Genomic DNA, 18,733 nt, shown 5'->3' on the forward strand with positions numbered 1-18,733 from the left:
CTACACCCAACAACTGAAGAAATGGTATACACATTCTTTTCAACCATATACAGGACATGTGCAGAAAATGACTACATATTGAGCCATAGAGCAAATCTCAACAATTTCAAGATTGTTACTTGGCAGACAACATATTTAATCTACAATGCCTTTAAGACATCAGCAGCGGGGCGCCTGGGTGGCGCAGTCGGTTAAGCGTCCGACTTCAGCCAGGTCACGATCTCGCGGTCCCGGAGTTCGAGCCCCGCGTCAGGCTCTGGGCTGATGGCTCGGAGCCTGGAGCCTGTTTCCGATTCTGTGTCTCCCTCTCTCTCTGCCCCTCCCCCGTTCATGCTCTGTCTCTCTCTGTCCCAAAAATAAATTAAAAAAAAAAAAAAACGTTGAAAAAAAAATTTTAAAAGACATCAGCAGCAAAAAGATAAATAAAAATAACCATGTGTTTAAAAATGAAGGAATATATTTCTAAATAAATCATGACTCAGTGAAGGAATCATAATGGAAACTGGAAAAAATTTCAGTGGAAAAATATTACATATCAAACGTAGAGAACTCAGATAAAGTGGCACTTAGAAATAAACATAGGGACTTAAATGTTGGTATCTGTAAAGGAGAAAGGCTGAATTAGTATACTGAGTTAATATACTGGCATATATCAAAATTAATATGCTGATGAAAAGAAAATGAGTGGCAGAGTGTAAAGAAAGCAGAAGAAAGAACATAAAAAAGGGCAGAAAGTAGAAAGTAAAAACAAATACAGAATAAAGAGGCTGGAACAAAGACAAAAGTATATTCTTTGAAAAGACTAACAAAGTTGACAGACCTTTGGCAAGATGTGTGAGAAAAATCAGAGAATACAGAAAAGGGTCAGAGATTAAGAAGTGCACAGAGCTACGAAAAGATAGCAAAAGGATAATGGAGCCATCATGAATGCAAGGGTATTTCAAAACTTAGAAGGAATGGACAAATTTCTAGACAACTTTAGTTTATCTAAGCTGTCAAATAAAATAAAACCTTAAAATTCCTAAACAATCATGGAAGAAAACAAGTCAGTGGTTAACCCTCTCATAAATAACCAGACTTAGATAGTTTTACCATCAAGGTCTAAATACACAAGAGCACAAACTCTAATTTTACAAAAACTCTTGCTGACTTAAGAGAATGAAACAATACTTCACTCATTTTGGAAGAAGACATAACCCTGTAATCAAGCCTGATAAGGACAGGATGGGGAAAGAAAATTACAGGCCATAAATACAAATGGAACGTTACTCAACAAAATGTTACTCAAATCAGATCCAGTACTGTATAAACCACATTGAGTTTATCCCCAAATTCAAGGTTACTCTAATATGAACAAATTGATGATGAATTTATAGCTTCTGGTAATGGAAGACTAGAAAACGTGTACTAAACCATCCACCAAAGCCACTGAAGAAGTTAGTAAAAAAAATAACCTCCCCCCCGCCAAAAAAAAAAAAAAAAAAAATACTCTTAAATTCATCAAAGAGCTGACAAGGTGGTGATGGTTGATGGGCTGTTAGAAAGAGAACAGGGTAGGAGCTGATTCCCGGGCAGCAAGAGGCTTAGCTGGGCTTCTGGTGACCTTATGGGGTTGGAGGCAGGGGATAAGAAAATAGTGTTTCCCTCCACCAGTGTTCCCAGCTTTGGGCTTCACCCTGGAAGGACAGGTTGCAACTTTTCATTATGTAGGTGGCCCAGAAAACCTATCTTGGTAACAGACTGCCAGCGACCTTGGATGCTTGGCAGAGGCAACTAAAATGTTTCCAGACATTGCTAAATGTCTCCTGGGGTACAAAATCACCTCTGGTTGAGAATCACTACCCTATACATACACCATTTGTATAAGTTTTTGGTTTATCCTTCCATTTTCTTCTTCATTAAAAATAACAGGGAGTGCACATATATATTTGTAATCTTGTTTTTTCTTTCACAAAATGTAATAATAACCTTCTGCACCTTACTGTTTTCACTTAATAATGGCACACTTTTAAAAAATTAAGTAAAGCACATTCTCGACATAATTCTTACTACGCTTAAATTTTTTTTTTTTTTTTTTTTTTTGAGAGAGAGAGAGAGAGCGAGCACGTGCACACAAGCAGGGACAGGTGCAGAGGTACAAAAAGAAAGAATCTTAAGCAGGCTCCATGCTCAGAGTGGAGCCCGACACAGGGCTTGATCCCATAACTGTGAGATCATGACCTGAGCTGAAATCAAGAGTCGGATGCTTAACTGACTGAGCCACCCAGGTGCCCCTTTACTATACTTATTAGTGGGTGTATGAGTAATGTGAAAAAGTGTTTTTTTTTTAACATTAACTGTTCACACATAAATTTGTATTTTAAAATCCTAAAATAGTTTACCTTTTTGTCAACATTTACCTTGCACATTCATTTGGTTCCTCTGTGGCATTCTTCAGTAAAATATTTATGAGGTAATGCTAAAAACAAAAAATTAAGTAAAATAAAAACTTTGTTTAGTAGTTGGTTTCCCACATGTTCTGACTGTGTTCCTGGAAGTCAGGAGCTCCTGAAGGACCAGGGAGGACCTGGGGGGAAGAGACACAGGGCTCGGGGGAGCAGCCTGGTTGCAGTCTCAGCCAGGGCCTCCCTGGGCAATTAAGCCAGCGTAGGGAAGAGGGTTTCTGGGTGCACAATAAAAACCTAGCAAAGCAACTGAGACTTCAGATAGGAAAAGCTCGGTTTTCTTCTACTTTAATTAGATTATATATTGTACATTAAATTATATATTATAATTATGTACCGTAAGTAGATAAGATAGATTCTGAGATTTGAAAAGCATATTTGTTTGCCTCAAAGTCAGTTGAGGAGAGAACAAATGCTTACTTTTATTCTCTAAGGAATGAATAACCTGACATTTCAAATGATTAGTAGTATTTAATCAGGCTAACAACAGGACTGAATATTTAGTTTATTTCAATTATTCCTTATAAACTCATTGGATGCACTAATGCGGCACAATTGAACCTAAAATTATTACAAAGGATGATTCATTACATAATTAGGATCCATAGGCATGATAAACAGACCTAATAAAAAACACCCAAGGAGCCTATCAGTTATAACTACGATGTGCTCTGATTCGGATACATTTAATCCCCTGAAAACAGCCTTCTGAAAACAACAACTACTGAAACATTTAAACAATAAGGCAGAACTTTCAGGGATAAGGGGATCAATGCACAATAATGGAAGCGATGGCCACAGAGCTGGAACTAGAAGATGATAAACCTGAGAGTCACTCAAAGGTAGCAGGTACCTTGACGTCTTCGGTTCCTGTGATGACTTCACTGACTTCCGGCACAGACTGCAGCAAAGGGATCTCCCGGTAGGTGTTTGGAAAGCAGACAAGAGAACCAAGAATGGTGAGAGCTTCTGAATGAGGTGCCTGCACACAAAAAAGTGAAAGTGCTCATTTTTCTTTTGCTAAGCCAGAAATTTTACTTAAGCAACAGACTTTACTTTTTCATGATTTCAAGAGGGAATCTTTATTTTATCCTAGATAAGAAATATCAAACTAGGCTGGTTATTTTCTTCCAGGTGAACAGTTAAACAAGACAGGTTTGTCTAAATGAAAAAGCAAATTTCCAAGGAATGGAAAATAACGTTATACTTGAATACAAAAAAGCACTGTGAAAACTGGTCTGCAGATGCATTCAGATTCAGAAAAGCAAATGACTCAATTATGACTTTTACCTTTTATTTTTATGTGTTTTTAGTCTTAATGTTCTTGACAAGGCAGGGTAAGGGATATCAACTTAATATTATTTTTGCTGTGAAGACAGTTAATAAAAATTCATAAGGGAGAAGGTTGGGGCTGAATTTCAGAAGGCAGGGAAAGAGCACACACCATCCACCAAATTTCCTGTCTCACCAAGAACTACTTTGCAAAATAACACATAGTAATTGACATCTAGTGATACAAAATCACTTGTTTGTCCACTACTGGAATTAGGAATATATCAAAGGAATCACCTCACGCCAGTCAGAGTGGCCAAAATGAACAAATCAGGAGACTATAGATGCTGGAGAGGATGTGGAGAAACGGGAACCTTCTTGCACTGTTGGTGGGAATGCAAACTAGTGCAGCCACTCTGGAAAACAGTGTGGAGGTTCCTCAAAAAATTAAAGATAGACCTACCCTATGACCCAGCAGTAGCACTGCTAGGAATTTACCCAAGGGATACAGGAGTACTGATGCATAAGGGGCACTTGTACCCCAATGTTTATAGCAGCACTCTCAACAATAGCCAAATTATGGAAAGAGCCTAAATGTCCATCAACTGATGAATGGATAAAGAAATTGTGGTTTATATACACAATGGAATACTACGTGGCAATGAGAAAGAATGAAATATGGCCCTTTGTAGCAACATGGAAGGAACTGGAGAGTGTGATGCTAAGTGAAATAAGCCATACAGAGAAAGACAGATACCATATGTTTTCACTCTTATGTGGATCCTGAGAAACTTAACAGGAACCCATGGGGGAGGGGAAGGAAAAAAGAGAGAGAGAGAGAGAGAGAGAGAGAGAGAGGTTAGAGTGGGAGAGAGCCAAAGCATAAGAGACTCTTAAAAAATGAGAACAAACTGAGGGCTGATGGGGGGAGGGAGGGAGAGGAGGGTAGGTGATGGGTCTTGAAGAGGGCATCTTTTTGGGATGAGCACTGGGTGTTGTATGGAAACCAATTTGACAATAAATTTCATATATTTAAATTAAAAAAATCCAGTAGAAAAATAAAGGAATATATCAAAGGAGGCATTTCACAAGATTTCAATTCAGCCAACACTTACTAGCAGCTATGATTAGCCAAGAATAGGGCAGACACCACAATTACAGAGGTATGTCATTCGCCCACCTTCCCATCTGTCCATCTTTTTTTTTTTTTAAAGTTTATGCATTTTTGAGGGGGGGGGATGAATAGGAGAGGGGCAGAGAGAGAGAAGACATAAAATCCCAAGCAGGCTCCCCGCTCTCTGCGCAGAGCACAAACTGTGAGATGAAGATCAAGAGGCAGATGCTTAACCGACTGAGCCACCCAGCCATCCGTTTTTCTGTCTACCTACTACTATCTAGCAATTATAATAATGGTGGCAAACACAGAGCTCTCACTCAGTGCTAAGCACTGTTCTAAATGCTGTACAAGCATTTCCTCCTAGAATACCCTCAGCAACCCAACGACCTAGATACTATTATCATTTCTATTTTACAAGTGAGAAAACTGAGGCTCGGAGAAATTCAGTGGCTTTTCAAGTGACAGACCCTGATTTGCACTGAGGCCATCTAATTCCAGGGTCCACACTGGGTCTATATTGTTAAGCACCCAGGGTAGGAAATGAAAGGGAGTCTCCCTCCCCCAGAGAGATGGCAGTGTAGCATGTGGAGTGTGGGAGGAAAGGCAAATAGCGGTTATATGTAATTCAGGAAAGCACTTGCTACGTGAGCATAGAGTAGGGATATCACAAGAACGCAGAGCATTCATCTTTTACCTCGCTTGGTTCTCATCAGCACATAGGTAAACAAAAGACAATATAAAACACACAGAGAGATATTCTATGGGAACCAAAACGAGGCAATGATTTGTTCTGTTCAGGATAGTTAGGGATACTAAGACCAACCGCTGCTAAAAGTCGCATAAGCCACAGGAGCCAGCCAGGCTGGTGGAGTGAGGGAGTGAGGTGAGGGGTGAGAGGCATGGTACGGGCAGTGGGAATAGAAAAGGCAGAGGACCCGGGCACCCATGGACCTGAAAAAGGCCCCAGGTGCACAGAGCTGGGAGGCCATACAGGCCCTGGAGTTCCCCAGGGGCGGAGTCTGAGAAAGACACCCAGGGCTCTCAGGGAATAACCCCCAGGGCCACGTAGCACAGTTCCCATCTCATTCTACCTGAGCAGTGATGCCCTCAGAATGGAGCAGGAGTGTGGGGTGATGGATGCTCTCAGGGAGAGCAGAGTGTCAGTCACTGAAGCGCAGTACAGGCCAGAGTAAAGGCAGCTATGAGTGCAGCCATAGCATCAGGGATGAAGTCGCTGTATCTTTAATGGTTTATTTCATTTTTTAAATACGAAGATTTGAAACCACTAGAGCAAACTGAAAATGTTAAGACTGGCCAAAGTCCGTCAGTGAGTACAGTTCCATGTTACATGACCTGTGGTCACCACCCAGGCCTTTCCTCACCTGACCCCATGCCAGTGACGATGTAGGTGCTAGCTCCCTCGTGCCTGGGAACAACACCTGCACCATTTGGCCCTGGGACACCTTTCTTGGCTCCTAAGGTGGTCTGACAGTCTCAGTGCTGGAACGCCTTGTTTTCTCAGGATCTAAACTCTGGGACACTGAGTGTGGTTCTGTGTCCTCTTCTCTCTCAGATCTATACTCACTCCCAAAGGATATTCAGCCCCAAGATTTCAATGCCTCCTAAATGTTGGACTCCTCAATATTTCTGTCTAGACCAGACTTCCCACCTGAAGTCCAGGTTTGTATGTCATCTTACCTCAGGGGTCCAGAGGGATCTCACACTGACAAGGTCCACCTAGACCACGGTCCTGTCCTTCTGTGTAACCCTACCCCATCACCAGCACTCTGTCCCCTTATCCGAGGCCTTTCCTTTCCTTTATTTTATGTTAAGAAGCAAACTCAAAACATTGTGTCATTCCACCTCTGAGGTCTCCAGCATCCCTGCTTTGGGTTTTTTTCTTTGCATACATCACTTTCTGAGCTGTTAATATTTGTAACCCCCACAAAGGCAGGGGTTAGGTGGTCTTCATCACTTCTCTACCCCAGTGGGTGCTCAATAAATACCATCCTGAGATAAGGGGAGGCTGCTGCTGTCCCTGTTTATCTGACAGACACTGATGGTCTTTCAGGTCTCTGCTTCAGCTTCACTTCTTCCATGAAGACCTTTCTAATGTATGTCTTCCCCTCCACCTCTTACCCGGCAGAATGAACACTTCCTCAGTTGGTGCCCCCGTGGGTTCTGGATGTGATTTTACCGTGGCTGCTAGAAACTCATGCACAAACATTAAACACTTGGTGTACCCATCTGGTTCCTTGAGGCTAGGGGCCTGTCATACTCAGCCAGGCCAGGTCCCAGCATGTAGTAGGCCCACAGTAAACATTTCTCAAACAGCCTTGCTTTGTTGGCCCTCATTATCTGCTGCCCTTTATCCATCAGACAATCTTTTTTTTTTTTTTTTTTTTTTAGACTTACCCATCAGACAATCCTGGTTTAGACTTCATTGAGATTGATACCTTCCCCTGAGTGGCTTAACTATTGTGTTGTACATGAGCCTGGCTTGAACTGTAGATTTTTAGATTGCGTGCTAGGCTATATAACAACTAGATATAAAACATCAGATCTTAAATAAAATTAAGGAGTTGTTACACAGCTTTATTCAATGAATGTGGTAAATGACAATACTTTTTTGGCCTAAGCACTGAGCCTAGGATGAGTCCCAATTTACACACAGGAGAATGAGGAGAATGAGGAGAATGAGGCTCATGTGTCTAAGCATATTGTCTAAGATTAGAGAACAATACAAGGCAACACTGGGATGGAACCCAGGTCCGACCCTATAGAGTTCCAGGGTAAAGCATGGGAAGGGGAATATATGCAATACTCTGTCCTATGTGCACACAACTGATCTGTCCCACTGGTGATGGACATTTGGATTAGTTCTAGTTTTAGGCTACTGTGAAGAATGTTTGCTGAGCACAAGCTCCAACCCATCTTTTGGTGACCTGTGTGTGCGTTTCTCTTTCCCTCAGCAGGGCGTAGCAAGAGTACTTCAAACTTGTATTTAACTTGTGTTAGCCAAAAACTTGACTGAGTAGGTGTGCCCCATCACCAGTTCCCCTACAACTTTAAACTTCAAGTTTAAACTAAGAGAGAAATTCAAGGCAATTTATAGTTACTATTCTTTCATGTAACTTTTACATTCACATGATCATATTTTCTTTCTCTTTCTAAAAAAATGTATTTTGGAAAGCTACTTTAATATCTTACCTAGCCAAGAGATAAGTTTTCACAGAGAATGACTGCCATGCATGGCATCATCTCTAGAAAGGGTGTGGCATTTTTATAGGAAACCCTAGTATCAAGTAAGGAAACTATCAATAAAGAAGTATGGTTTTCCTTCCTGTATCTTGTGAATTTGTTCAATGTTGATCTGAATGATAAAAAATAAATTTGAAGGTTCTTTGAGAATGATTATCCTAAAATCTTTTTCAGAAACAAAGAAGTATAAAAATTTCCTATTCCTTAAAAAAAACAGTTGAGCAAATTCAACATCTTTCTTCTTTTTTTTTTTCTACCTTTCTTTTTTATCCTCCCCTTTCATTGCTCTCTCTTTTCCCTTCCCTTTGCTTTTTAACTTATCCTTATAAGAAAAAGTTAGCACATGAAAATACCAGCATGAAATACCACCTATACATAAGGTATTAAAAACAACTTAAATTAAAATCCAGGGTTGGAGTTTGAATTTACCCGGCAGAGGAGACAGAAGTAGAGTGAAAAAGTAGCAATATATCAAACAAAATTTAAGTAGCTAAATACTCATATTGATTTCAATACAAGTCCCTGGAAAACAGTAAAGCTAATTTATTCACACCATTTGAAAAGGAAAACAATGAGTCTGAACAGGTAACAGGTGTACGGAGCACAAAAGTGAGAGGCCCTTTATGTGTAAATGTATAAGAGTGTTCTCCCAAAAGACATTAACACATTGCGCTAATAGTGGAAGTAAATGTGGAGATTGCAGATAATCTTTTTGTAGCCATGAATGTTCATTTAGTCCACCCGATTCTCATTGTTTAGTGTAAGAATTTTGCCAGAGTTTTATTGCACAATTAATAATATGTATTCATCATCTGCTTAAAATTTAAGTGTTCTCACATTAAAAAATATTTTGTTAGACTTATAAAAACCAAGATAATAATTTAAAAAATTATTGATAATGTACACTTAAAATTCTCTCTTTACTACAGACATCTGTGTGCCACCATTTACTGGAAAATGCTAATAGACTCTAAGAGACAACTCCTGCTTCTGACTGTGTAAATGTACTGAAACATTAGTGAGGATATGATTTTTCACACTCTGGCCTTTTGATGAAACGCCTTCCCAATACCAGTGTGTCATCTTATCCTACAATTTCACACATCAGCTGCCAGGGCATCTACCCCAGAGCCCAGTTTCACATTGCACTAATGAGTCAACACCTGTTAAGAGTGGAGAAATCTGAACCTTGTTAGCGATTGTGAAGTCTCCTGGGAGTTTGGATGCTGAGCATTGTCATACTCACCGCCGGCGTGTCTGTACTGAGGACCCTAGCAGCAGCCGTGATGAAGTCCCCCACCAGCATTGAGAAGCCAGGCAAACCCAGGGAGAAGAAGCGGGGTGGACAGTGCCTTATAATGGTATTTAAGATATCCTAGAGGCAGAGATAAGAAAGCACAACTGTAATTTTCAAGAACAAAATTCCAGAGTAGACAGTTCATTTGTATATATGGCCACTATATGATAATCTAAGGGAACGAGGGTCACAGAAATTTTTCAGTAAAATGGGTACTGGGAGATGACTTAGTCCAAGGGCTATTGCACCCATTGTACAGGTAAGAGAAGGGACACTAAGTTGTAAGATGACATGCCCAAAATCTAAATCATGGCATTGGGACTAGACACTTCTGTCTTTCACCTTAAGGTGAAAGCTTCAGACAAGCTCCAGGGAGTATTCAGGTAGATATATAAATAAGACCTGCAAACACCTATCACTTTCAAAACTCTCCAATTTTCAAAAGTTAAAGCAAACTGTTTCATTAAAAAATCTTTAAGTAGGCAAAGAGATGGAAATATTCACTCTTTGGATAGTTCTATGTGTTAAACAATGGGAATGAATAGAGCACGGTCACACTCAGGCAGTCAGTGTGGCTCTGGGTACAAGTGAGAACACCAGGTAAAAGTGCAAATGTAGCAGCTGCCATTTACATGGTGTGCAACATGAAGACCCCCGACTGCCGAGACACCTGGTGTTGCCGTGTCTGGAATGGCCTGTCCGTGGTGGGTGGCAGGCTGGCCCCTGCCCACCAGCTCTGTTCTGAGACAGCCACCACATTGCAGCCTGTGGCAGAGCAGGGCTCCACCACCAGATAGTGTTCATGCCACCCACAGCCAGGCCACATCTCTGAAGCCACCTGTGCGAGTGTGTGTGTGCACAGGGAATTAGAAAACCACAAACTTCTCTTACGTACTTCTAGGCCATGCACATTAATCAAACATACTCAACTACTAGAGGTATGTGTCCTGTAGTTATTCAATCTATAGTTAGTCTCAAAATACAAGCCAAGAAGCAAAATTTTAAAAATCTGATTTCTTTTCTATGGCTATTTTAAAAATCCTTTAAAATAATCCTGGGGCACCTGGGTGGCTCAGTTGGTTAAGTGTCTGACTCTTGATTTGAGCTGGCCCAGGTCATGACCCCACGGTTCGTGAGATCAAGCCCGGCATCAAGCTGTGCACTGACAGTGTGGAACCTGTCTGGGATTCTCTCTCTCCCTCTCTCTCTGCCCCTCATCCACTCACACACACACATACACACACACACTCTCTGTTTGAAAATAAATAAACTTAAAATAAATGAATAAAATAATCCTGATTCAATTTGATTAAATTAGAACAAAGTAGTAGCAACACACTAAATCCTAACACGTTAAGTCCTTTACCTCATTTCACAATCTGTTAATCTTGAAAGAGAATTTTTATGTGTTCACAATACATTTTTTTCCCAAGACTTGTTTTTGTCCCTATGTAATGGATTTATTTGGTTTCTACGAATTGTGCTGTTCATATCCTTAAAATGACTATCCTGTGCTTACTCCATTAGAGCTCATATGTGGTAGTTTAGCTAGTACTAATTTAAAGTTTTAGCGTTTCAGCAGAGCTTTTCCTATACCAAAAATACAGAGATAGGTAAACAGACAGATAAAGGAGGGGAGGAAAGAAAAACCTGAACCACACTTCTCCCAAGTTAATGTTTAACCCTGCTTTAATCATGTCCTTTGATACACTTTAGGGTCCATATCAGCCAAGGCAAACATTCTAAGGGGCTGAGCAGATGGACGCTGTAGTTTAGAAAGTGTGTAGTAAACTCATGCTCCAAGAGTGGAACAAAAGATCCACCTTTTTCATAATTAAGCCTCTGATTAATGCCCTGGGCTCCTCACAACACACCTGTAATTACTCACAGAGGTGCGCATTGTGCTGGGCCTTGTCTAGGAATATCAGGCATCAAGCTACCCGGCAGCAGATGGAAGAACATTTCTGTTGACATATGCCACACTGAAAGGATTCATGTCAACCTGGCCAGCAAGGTAGCAGAATGCTGTGTATCTGAAGATTAATAATGCAAACAACCACCATGTTAACTTGGTTATGTTTGTGTTCATTCCATCTGTTGAGATGAGGAACTAAGCCTTGAACCCTGAAGATTTTTAAAATCTTTGGCACAAACTTAAATAAGCCATTTTCACCACTGGAATTTAGAATTTTAATTAAAAAAAATTTTCTGTGACAAGTTTATGGGAATTAGGAGCTAAATCCTTTAACAAGCTAAGGCCAGAATTTGTAAATGAAATCATTTTGCTTCATAAGATTCATGTGTGTAAAAGTGAAGTGCTCTGTAAATGGGGCATGCACCAAAAATTACTAAGTTGCCACCAATGCTAAAGACAGCAGAAACACATGGAGCCGAGATAGAGTCACACGGCTCCCCGCCTCTGGATCTGCGCCAGTCACTTCAACGGAACCTGTTTCTATGGGCAAGAAGATTGGAAAGAGAGGGCAAAATAACAGATGGCTAGCCTACCCTACTATGCCACCCACGTAAGACAGAGCCCTGAGGAGAAGTGGGGCCAGGGTAGCTGTCGCCAGTTAAAGGCAGCACTGGGGTAGGGGTAATGTGGGAGTCAAAGAGGGAACTGAATGGCTAGTCAGCCAAATTATGGCCATATGCCTGCTTATTTTGCTTGTCCATACTGAAATGGAACAACCCAAAGATTCTGTCTTTGTGATGACATGTTAAAATTAGGAATGACTGTGTGGTGCTTAAAAGAGAACAGCTGCATATACTCAATGGAGGGACATCCATTGAGGGCTCCACTCGTATCTAGTAGAATCTTCTTTCACCTTCTCCTCCCACTTTAATCACAGTAAGATCATAGCTATTGCTGGAATCTCTGAAAAAATAAAAATCTTGAGACTCTGAAACTTTTTGCACAGACTCCAAGGCTTCATATATAGACAGGACTGTGCTTCCCAAATGGTCAAATTATTCATGTACAACCTCATGCCTTCTGCCAAATTCACATCCAAAGTGAACATTATTTGTCTCTTTTTCAAAGCAACTCATTTTTTTTAAACTTAAATAATATTATTCTGGAAAATCAGTGTCCTATGTCACAAGTAGAAAATAGTCCTATGTCAATACAGTAACAGTAAATCAAGGCTACTGAATTTTTGCTACATATCACTATCTGAGGGAGGCTCCCCTTGTTACAAAGGGCGGTTTGGTCTTCAGGGTGGTGTGAGAGTTCTGTACCTGCTCCAACTGGCCTAGCTGAGAGAGTATCAAGGACTGATGGAGATGAGGAAAGGGGCCATCGTTCTTCCTGGATGACTGGAGGCTGTTTAGTGAAACCTCTCCTGTGACTACCAGTGGGAAATGCCCCTGCACTCAAACCCTGGTGTGATGAAAAGTGCACTGGGACTGGGGTCTCAAGGCTTAGGTTCAAGGCCGAGTGTATGTGACTGCAGGCAGATCATGTCATGCCTAGAGCTTCATGTTTCTCTTCCATTAAATGGGATGACTCCCTCCCACAGAGTCCTATCTAATGACATAGATGTGAAAACATGCCTTTCTAAACTGAACTGAAAAGTACCATACAGGAGTAAAGACGGTGACAAGTAAAAAAAATGATTTTTTTTTTTTTCAAAAAGGAAGGACTCTGAAGGATTTTACTTTCTAGAATTTACTTTGTAGGTTTTGTTTGTAGAATTCTCTGGACTATTATTTTGCTGATATTCGGAAAGAACATTTTAGAAGATTTTGAAGGTGGCATAAATAAGACTCTTAGTTGACATTATCCCAGATATTAAAAACCTCTAGACATTAGTGCTCTTAAATAACATTCCTAGCAAAGCATTATAGCCATTATAATGTATATAATTTCTAAGGCAAATAATAAAATCAAAACAGGAAAATGGTATTTTTAGATTTTCTAGCTTCCATTTTTCTAAGGAGTTCTAGAATTTGCCTGAAACAAGTGACTCTGGTAGCAAAAATTAGTTTCTTTTCCATACTCTAAATAGACTAAAAACAATAAGCTAAACAATAAGTCCAATGAAAAATGGACTCTAAAACAGGAATTAGGAGTATTTTTGAGAACTGACCAGTGTGAAGCACAAAGTTCTTTCACATGTTTTTTTCAAAGGAAATAAAATTCATTCTGCAACATGCTGCCATATAGTAAAAAGACCACCAAACTAGTATTTTTCTCCTGTTTCTCGTTAAAAGTCCACACGCATGCTACACAGTGAGTGTGAAAGCTGCACTGTAAGATGATAATTGTGAATTTGCAGCTTATCAAAAGATTCCAGCTTATGAGAAAGTAACTGGTGAGAACATCTGTCTCTTATCACTGATCTTACAAAAAATCAGGTAATTCAAATAGAGGCGTGTTGTTTCCTCTCCTCCAAAGCACCGTTCTATAAACACAAACCGCATTCAGCCTGGTAAATGAATCGCTTTAATTGAATGCTATGTACACAGTAACTGGAAAAACCATAAGTGATAAGAAAAACATATGGTGATGGCAACAGAAATTGGTTTATTCATTTTGCATAGTGTTGTTTCTTTAGTTCTCTTATAATTGACCTTTAGAACGATAAATGTGTAAAATAATTTTGTTTATTATGGCTCCAAACCTTCCAACAATTACACAAAATGAAAATTTAAAAGGAAGGATTCATTCTGGAAGCATTTCCATTGTTTACATAATTGCACAGCTATAATTTAGTGCTCATGTTGTTATGGAAAATAAAAAAAAAAGGGCCATTACAGGCCATTTCAATTCAAAATATTGCACAGTGGTGTCAAAAATGGGGGAAAATGTTCACTTTAAAGCAGTTTAAAATGGATTAACCCTGTAAACAAAAACATTTCAATATAGTGTTCTATGAAACAGAAATGTTCAAGAAGTAGCCATCGTTCAAACGGAATTAGAAATGTTGCAACTGTACTTTCACACCAATTACATATATATTATTCACTTAATATTTGCTCATGGCCCAGCAGATGATGGTTGTAACACAATAGCCGACCATCTGTCTCCCTGCCTTTCCTTAGCGGACTCGCGCCTGCTCCTCAGGGGCAGACGGGTCCGGTTATGCCACCTAAAGTCACTCAGACCTTCCAGGAAGCCAAACAGAGCTGCTAAGAAATAAAACTCATGTATACAGAATCACTGAACTGCTTCTTTAATTTTTTACTTTAAGAAAAATAAAATGCTGCGTAATGAATAACTTCACCATTTTTCAGGGAACATACCTGCCTTTTATCTAGAAAATTCTAGAGGGAGCTCTTTTGTTTGGTAAAAGGGAGAATGTTCAGATCTGGTTATCTCATTAATCTGGTTGATGAAAAGGTTCAACTCATTCCACACCCAAGTGTAATTACTAATTATCAAAATATTTGAATGTAAAAGGGTACTTTTAACACTAACCCTGAATATAATTTAAACTTTAACAATCAAAAAGGCAGCCACAATCCTGCAGTACCTCAAGAACATATTTGAAAGTATCAATTATCTCTCTATTAGCAAAGCTCAGAAATGCTGAGTGACCAAAAAAAAAAAAAAAAAAAAAAAAAAAAAAAAAAAGAAAAAAGAAAAAGAAAAATTAGTTACCAGAAGAACAGATCCTTCAAAGTCTCAAGGCCTGGGCCACTTGCTTCTGCTAGTAGGACTTTGCTCCTTCAGCTCTGTGCAGAAGACACTCTTTACATACCTCAAGCTGCTACCTGGCTTCCTCATGGTCTACATTGGTTCAGGTAGGATTTTTGTTGATAAAAATAAAGCCTTTATGATTATGGCCTTTAAAAGAAGCATGGCAGATCATGTCTTAAGCACTGAGCTTCCAGAGAAGTCACTGACACTAAACACATAGCAGGACAAAGCTAAAGATTACTTTCAAGATCTGAGTCAAGGAATAGGTAGTATGTGCTATACATTATCTGTTTAAAAGGGCCAAGTATGGTGTGATCTGTTTGGAGAAGAAGCAGAGACTTGTGTAAGTGCTGGAAAAATGTGACCTCTCTGAGTGTAACTACATTATGAAGGCCAGGAGAAATATGACAGGACAGAGTAATTGGGTTCTGTAGCTGGAGAAACAGTCACCTAGTACTTCTCACCATAAAATATACTATGGAGAAGACACAGTTTCCCTGACAGCAGTGTACAAAGGAAAAAGGGAGTGAGAAATGTGAAATGAATTTCTGATGGCCACTTGAGTGGCTCTGACCATTTGTATGACATCAGGATTTCAGGAGTGACAGAACATCAGGCAGAGGGCAGAAAAAGTTGCTGCAACCCTCAGCCCTAAGGAGAGAGCCTTGAATGTTTTTTTATGACTGCTTGCAATTAATTCTGCATCTGTGAGGAAGAATTTTGCTAGCCTTTAAACTCATCAGGACTGTCTGCTTCAGGAAAAAAAGAGCGATTGGTTGGCTGACTGAGTTTAAGAAACACTATATGAATTTTATTTTATACTAAAGTTGGTATGTCACCAGATTGTCTTAACTGCTTCTTTTTCACTTTGTTGTCTGTAAGAGCTTTATTGACAGTGCTGAATCCTAACCACTAGACCACCAGGGAGAGCTTTATTGAGATATAATTTACATGTACTAAAAATCACCCTTTAAAGTGTATATTTTAGTAGTTTTCGGCATTTTCATAAAATTGTGTCCTATCACCACTATCTAATTTGAGAACATCTTCAAAATGAAACCATCTACCCATTAGCAGTCCTTCACCATTCCTGCCTATAGGCAACCTCTAATCTGCTTTCTGTCTCTACAGATGTGCCCATCCTGGACATTTCAGGATACGGACACATACACCACATGACGTTTTTTTGTTTTTGTTTTTTTTTTAACCTGGCTTCTCTCATTTGGGCAGGTGTTTTAAGTTCATACATGTTGCAGCATGTAGCAATACTTTATTCCTTTTTGTGGCTAAATAATAGTCCACTGTGTTGATATACTACATTTTGTTTATCCAATCATCAGTTAATGGATATTCAGGTTGTTTCCACCTTTTGGTGATTGTGCTGCTATGAAAATCTGTGACCCAGTTTTTGTTTGAACAGTTACTGTCAATACTTTGGGGTATATACCTAGGAATGGAATTGCTGGTTCATAAGGTAATTCTATGTTTAACTTTTGAGGAACAAACTGTTTTCCACAGCAGCTTCACCCTTTCATAGTCTTTTGTTTATTTTTTGAGAGAGAGAGACAGAGAGAGAGAGTGAGTTGGGTAGGGGCAGAGAGAGAGGGAGAGAGAGGATCTGAAGCAGGTTCTGAGATGAGAGCAGACAGCCTGGTGTGGAGCTCGAACTCATGAACCATAAGATCATGATCTGAGCAGAAGTTGGACAGTCAACCGATTGAGCCATCCAGGCGCCCCACCATTTCGCATTCTTACCAGTAATATATGAGGGTTCCAATTTCTCCACTTGCTCGCCAACATGCTATTTTTTTGTGTTTTTTAAAAATTATTATAACTACTCTAGACAGTATGAAGTGGCATCTCAATGTAGCTTTGATTTCCATTTCCCTAGTGACTAATCTTTTATTCTTTTCACATCTTTTCACATGCTTTGTTGGCCATTATGATATCTTCTTTGGAGAAATGTCTAAGTCTTTCACCCACTTTTAAATGAGGCTGTTTGTCTTTTGGCTATTAAGTTATAAAACTTTTTTATGTATTCTGGGCATTAGACCCTTAATCAAATATATGATTTGCAAATATATTCTACCATTCTGTGGGTTGTCTTTCACTTGCTTGATGGTAAACTTTGTTGTGCAAAAATTTTTAATTTTGATGAAGTACAATTTTTACATTTTTTCTTCTGTTGCTTGTACTTTTGGTGTCATATCTAGGACTTTTATAGTTTTAGCTCTTATATTTAGGTCTTTGGTCCATTTTGAATTAATGTCTATATATGGTCTGAGGCAGGAATACAACTGCAGACTTTTGCATGTGGATATTCAGATGTCCCAGCACTGCTTGTTGAAGAGACTACTGTTTTCCCACTAAACTGTCTTGGCACCCTTGTTGGAAATCAGATGACCAGAGATATATAGGTTTATTTCTGGACTTTTAGTTCTATCCCATTATCTATATATCCAACCTTTTACCAGCACCAGCACCATTTTCATTACTGTAGCTTTGCAGCGAGTTTTTTTTTTTTTTTTAACTTTTTTCATCTTCATTTTTGAGAGAGAGACAGAGACAGAGCATGAACAGGGGAGGGGAATAGAGAGAGGGAGACACAGAATCGTAACAGGGCGTAGGCTCTGAGCTGTCAGCATAGAGCCTGACGTGGGGCTCAAACCCTCAAGTCATGAGTGAGAGTATGACCTGAGCCAAAGTCGGATGCTCAACCAACTGAGCCACCCAGGTGCCCCTGCAGTGAGTTTTGAATAGCGAACTCTGAGTCCTCTGGCTTTGTTCTTTTTCAAGATTGTCTTGTCTATCCAAGGTTCCTTGCAATTGCCTAAGAATTTAGGATCAGCTTTTTCCATTTCTGTAAAACTTGGAATTTTGATAAGGATCCCACTGAATTTGCAGATGAATTTGGGGAGTATTGTCATCTTAACAATATTAAGCATTCCAATCCAGGAACACGGGTCATTTTTTTTGACTTATTTTGGTCTTCTTTAATTTCTTATAGCAATGTTTTTTGGTTTTCAGTGTATCTCTTTCATTTCCTAGGTTATATTTATTCATAAATATTTTGTTCAAATATTCATTTGATGCTATTAATGAAACTGTCTTCTTAATTTCATTTTCAAACTGTCCACTGTGGTGCATAGAAACATAGTTAATTTTGTATATAGATCCTGTAATCTTGCTGAATTAATGTATTTATTCTAATAGGGGATTTTTGTGAATGTTGCAATTCCTTGGGGTTTTTATATACAAGATTATATTGCCTGTGAATATAGATAGCTTTCCTACTTGCTTTCAAGACTGGATTCTTTTTATCTCATTTTCCTACCCGAATGCTCTGGCTGTAATCTCCAGTATACCACTGAATAGAAGCACTGTGAATGGACATCCTTCCTGATCTTGGGAAATTGTGGAAGTCTAAAATGGAAAGACCTGTTGTTTCCGGGGTGGGAAGAAACCCAGAGCCTGTGATGTGGTATCCACACCTCAAGTAGCCTTTTCTCAAAATATTTTTGGGGATTAGCAAATTAGAGCAAGGATGTTCAGGGTGCTTGGAGATCAGATGCACTGAGTAAGAACTCACCCTCTGTCGTATGAACTGAGTTGTTCTCTCAGCCCTAAGTCCTCAGCAATATGAACAGAACATAAAGCCCCTTTTACTCTGACCAACACAACACCCTTCTTGCAGCCCA

General features: G+C 39.5%; 1 protein-coding gene across 7 annotated transcripts in view; it reads right to left on the reverse strand.

Annotated features, from left to right (window-relative positions):
* RALGAPA2 (Ral GTPase activating protein catalytic subunit alpha 2) overlaps positions 1–18,733 on the reverse strand; it is a 324,755-nt gene that overhangs the window by 141,149 nt on the left and 164,873 nt on the right. For all 7 annotated transcript variants that reach the window (XM_019826890.3, XM_045053931.1, XM_019826892.3 and 4 more), the window contains 3 exons: positions 9,341–9,469; positions 3,298–3,426; positions 2,400–2,458 (listed from right to left, as the gene is read on the reverse strand). In XM_019826890.3, the coding sequence (XP_019682449.3) occupies positions 2,400–2,458; positions 3,298–3,426; positions 9,341–9,469 (317 nt within the window). The remainder of the gene's footprint in view (positions 1–2,399; positions 2,459–3,297; positions 3,427–9,340; positions 9,470–18,733) is intronic.

Source organism: Felis catus, chromosome A3 (genome assembly GCF_018350175.1).
Source record: "Felis catus isolate Fca126 chromosome A3, F.catus_Fca126_mat1.0, whole genome shotgun sequence".
NCBI classification, from domain to species: domain Eukaryota; kingdom Metazoa; phylum Chordata; class Mammalia; order Carnivora; family Felidae; genus Felis; species Felis catus.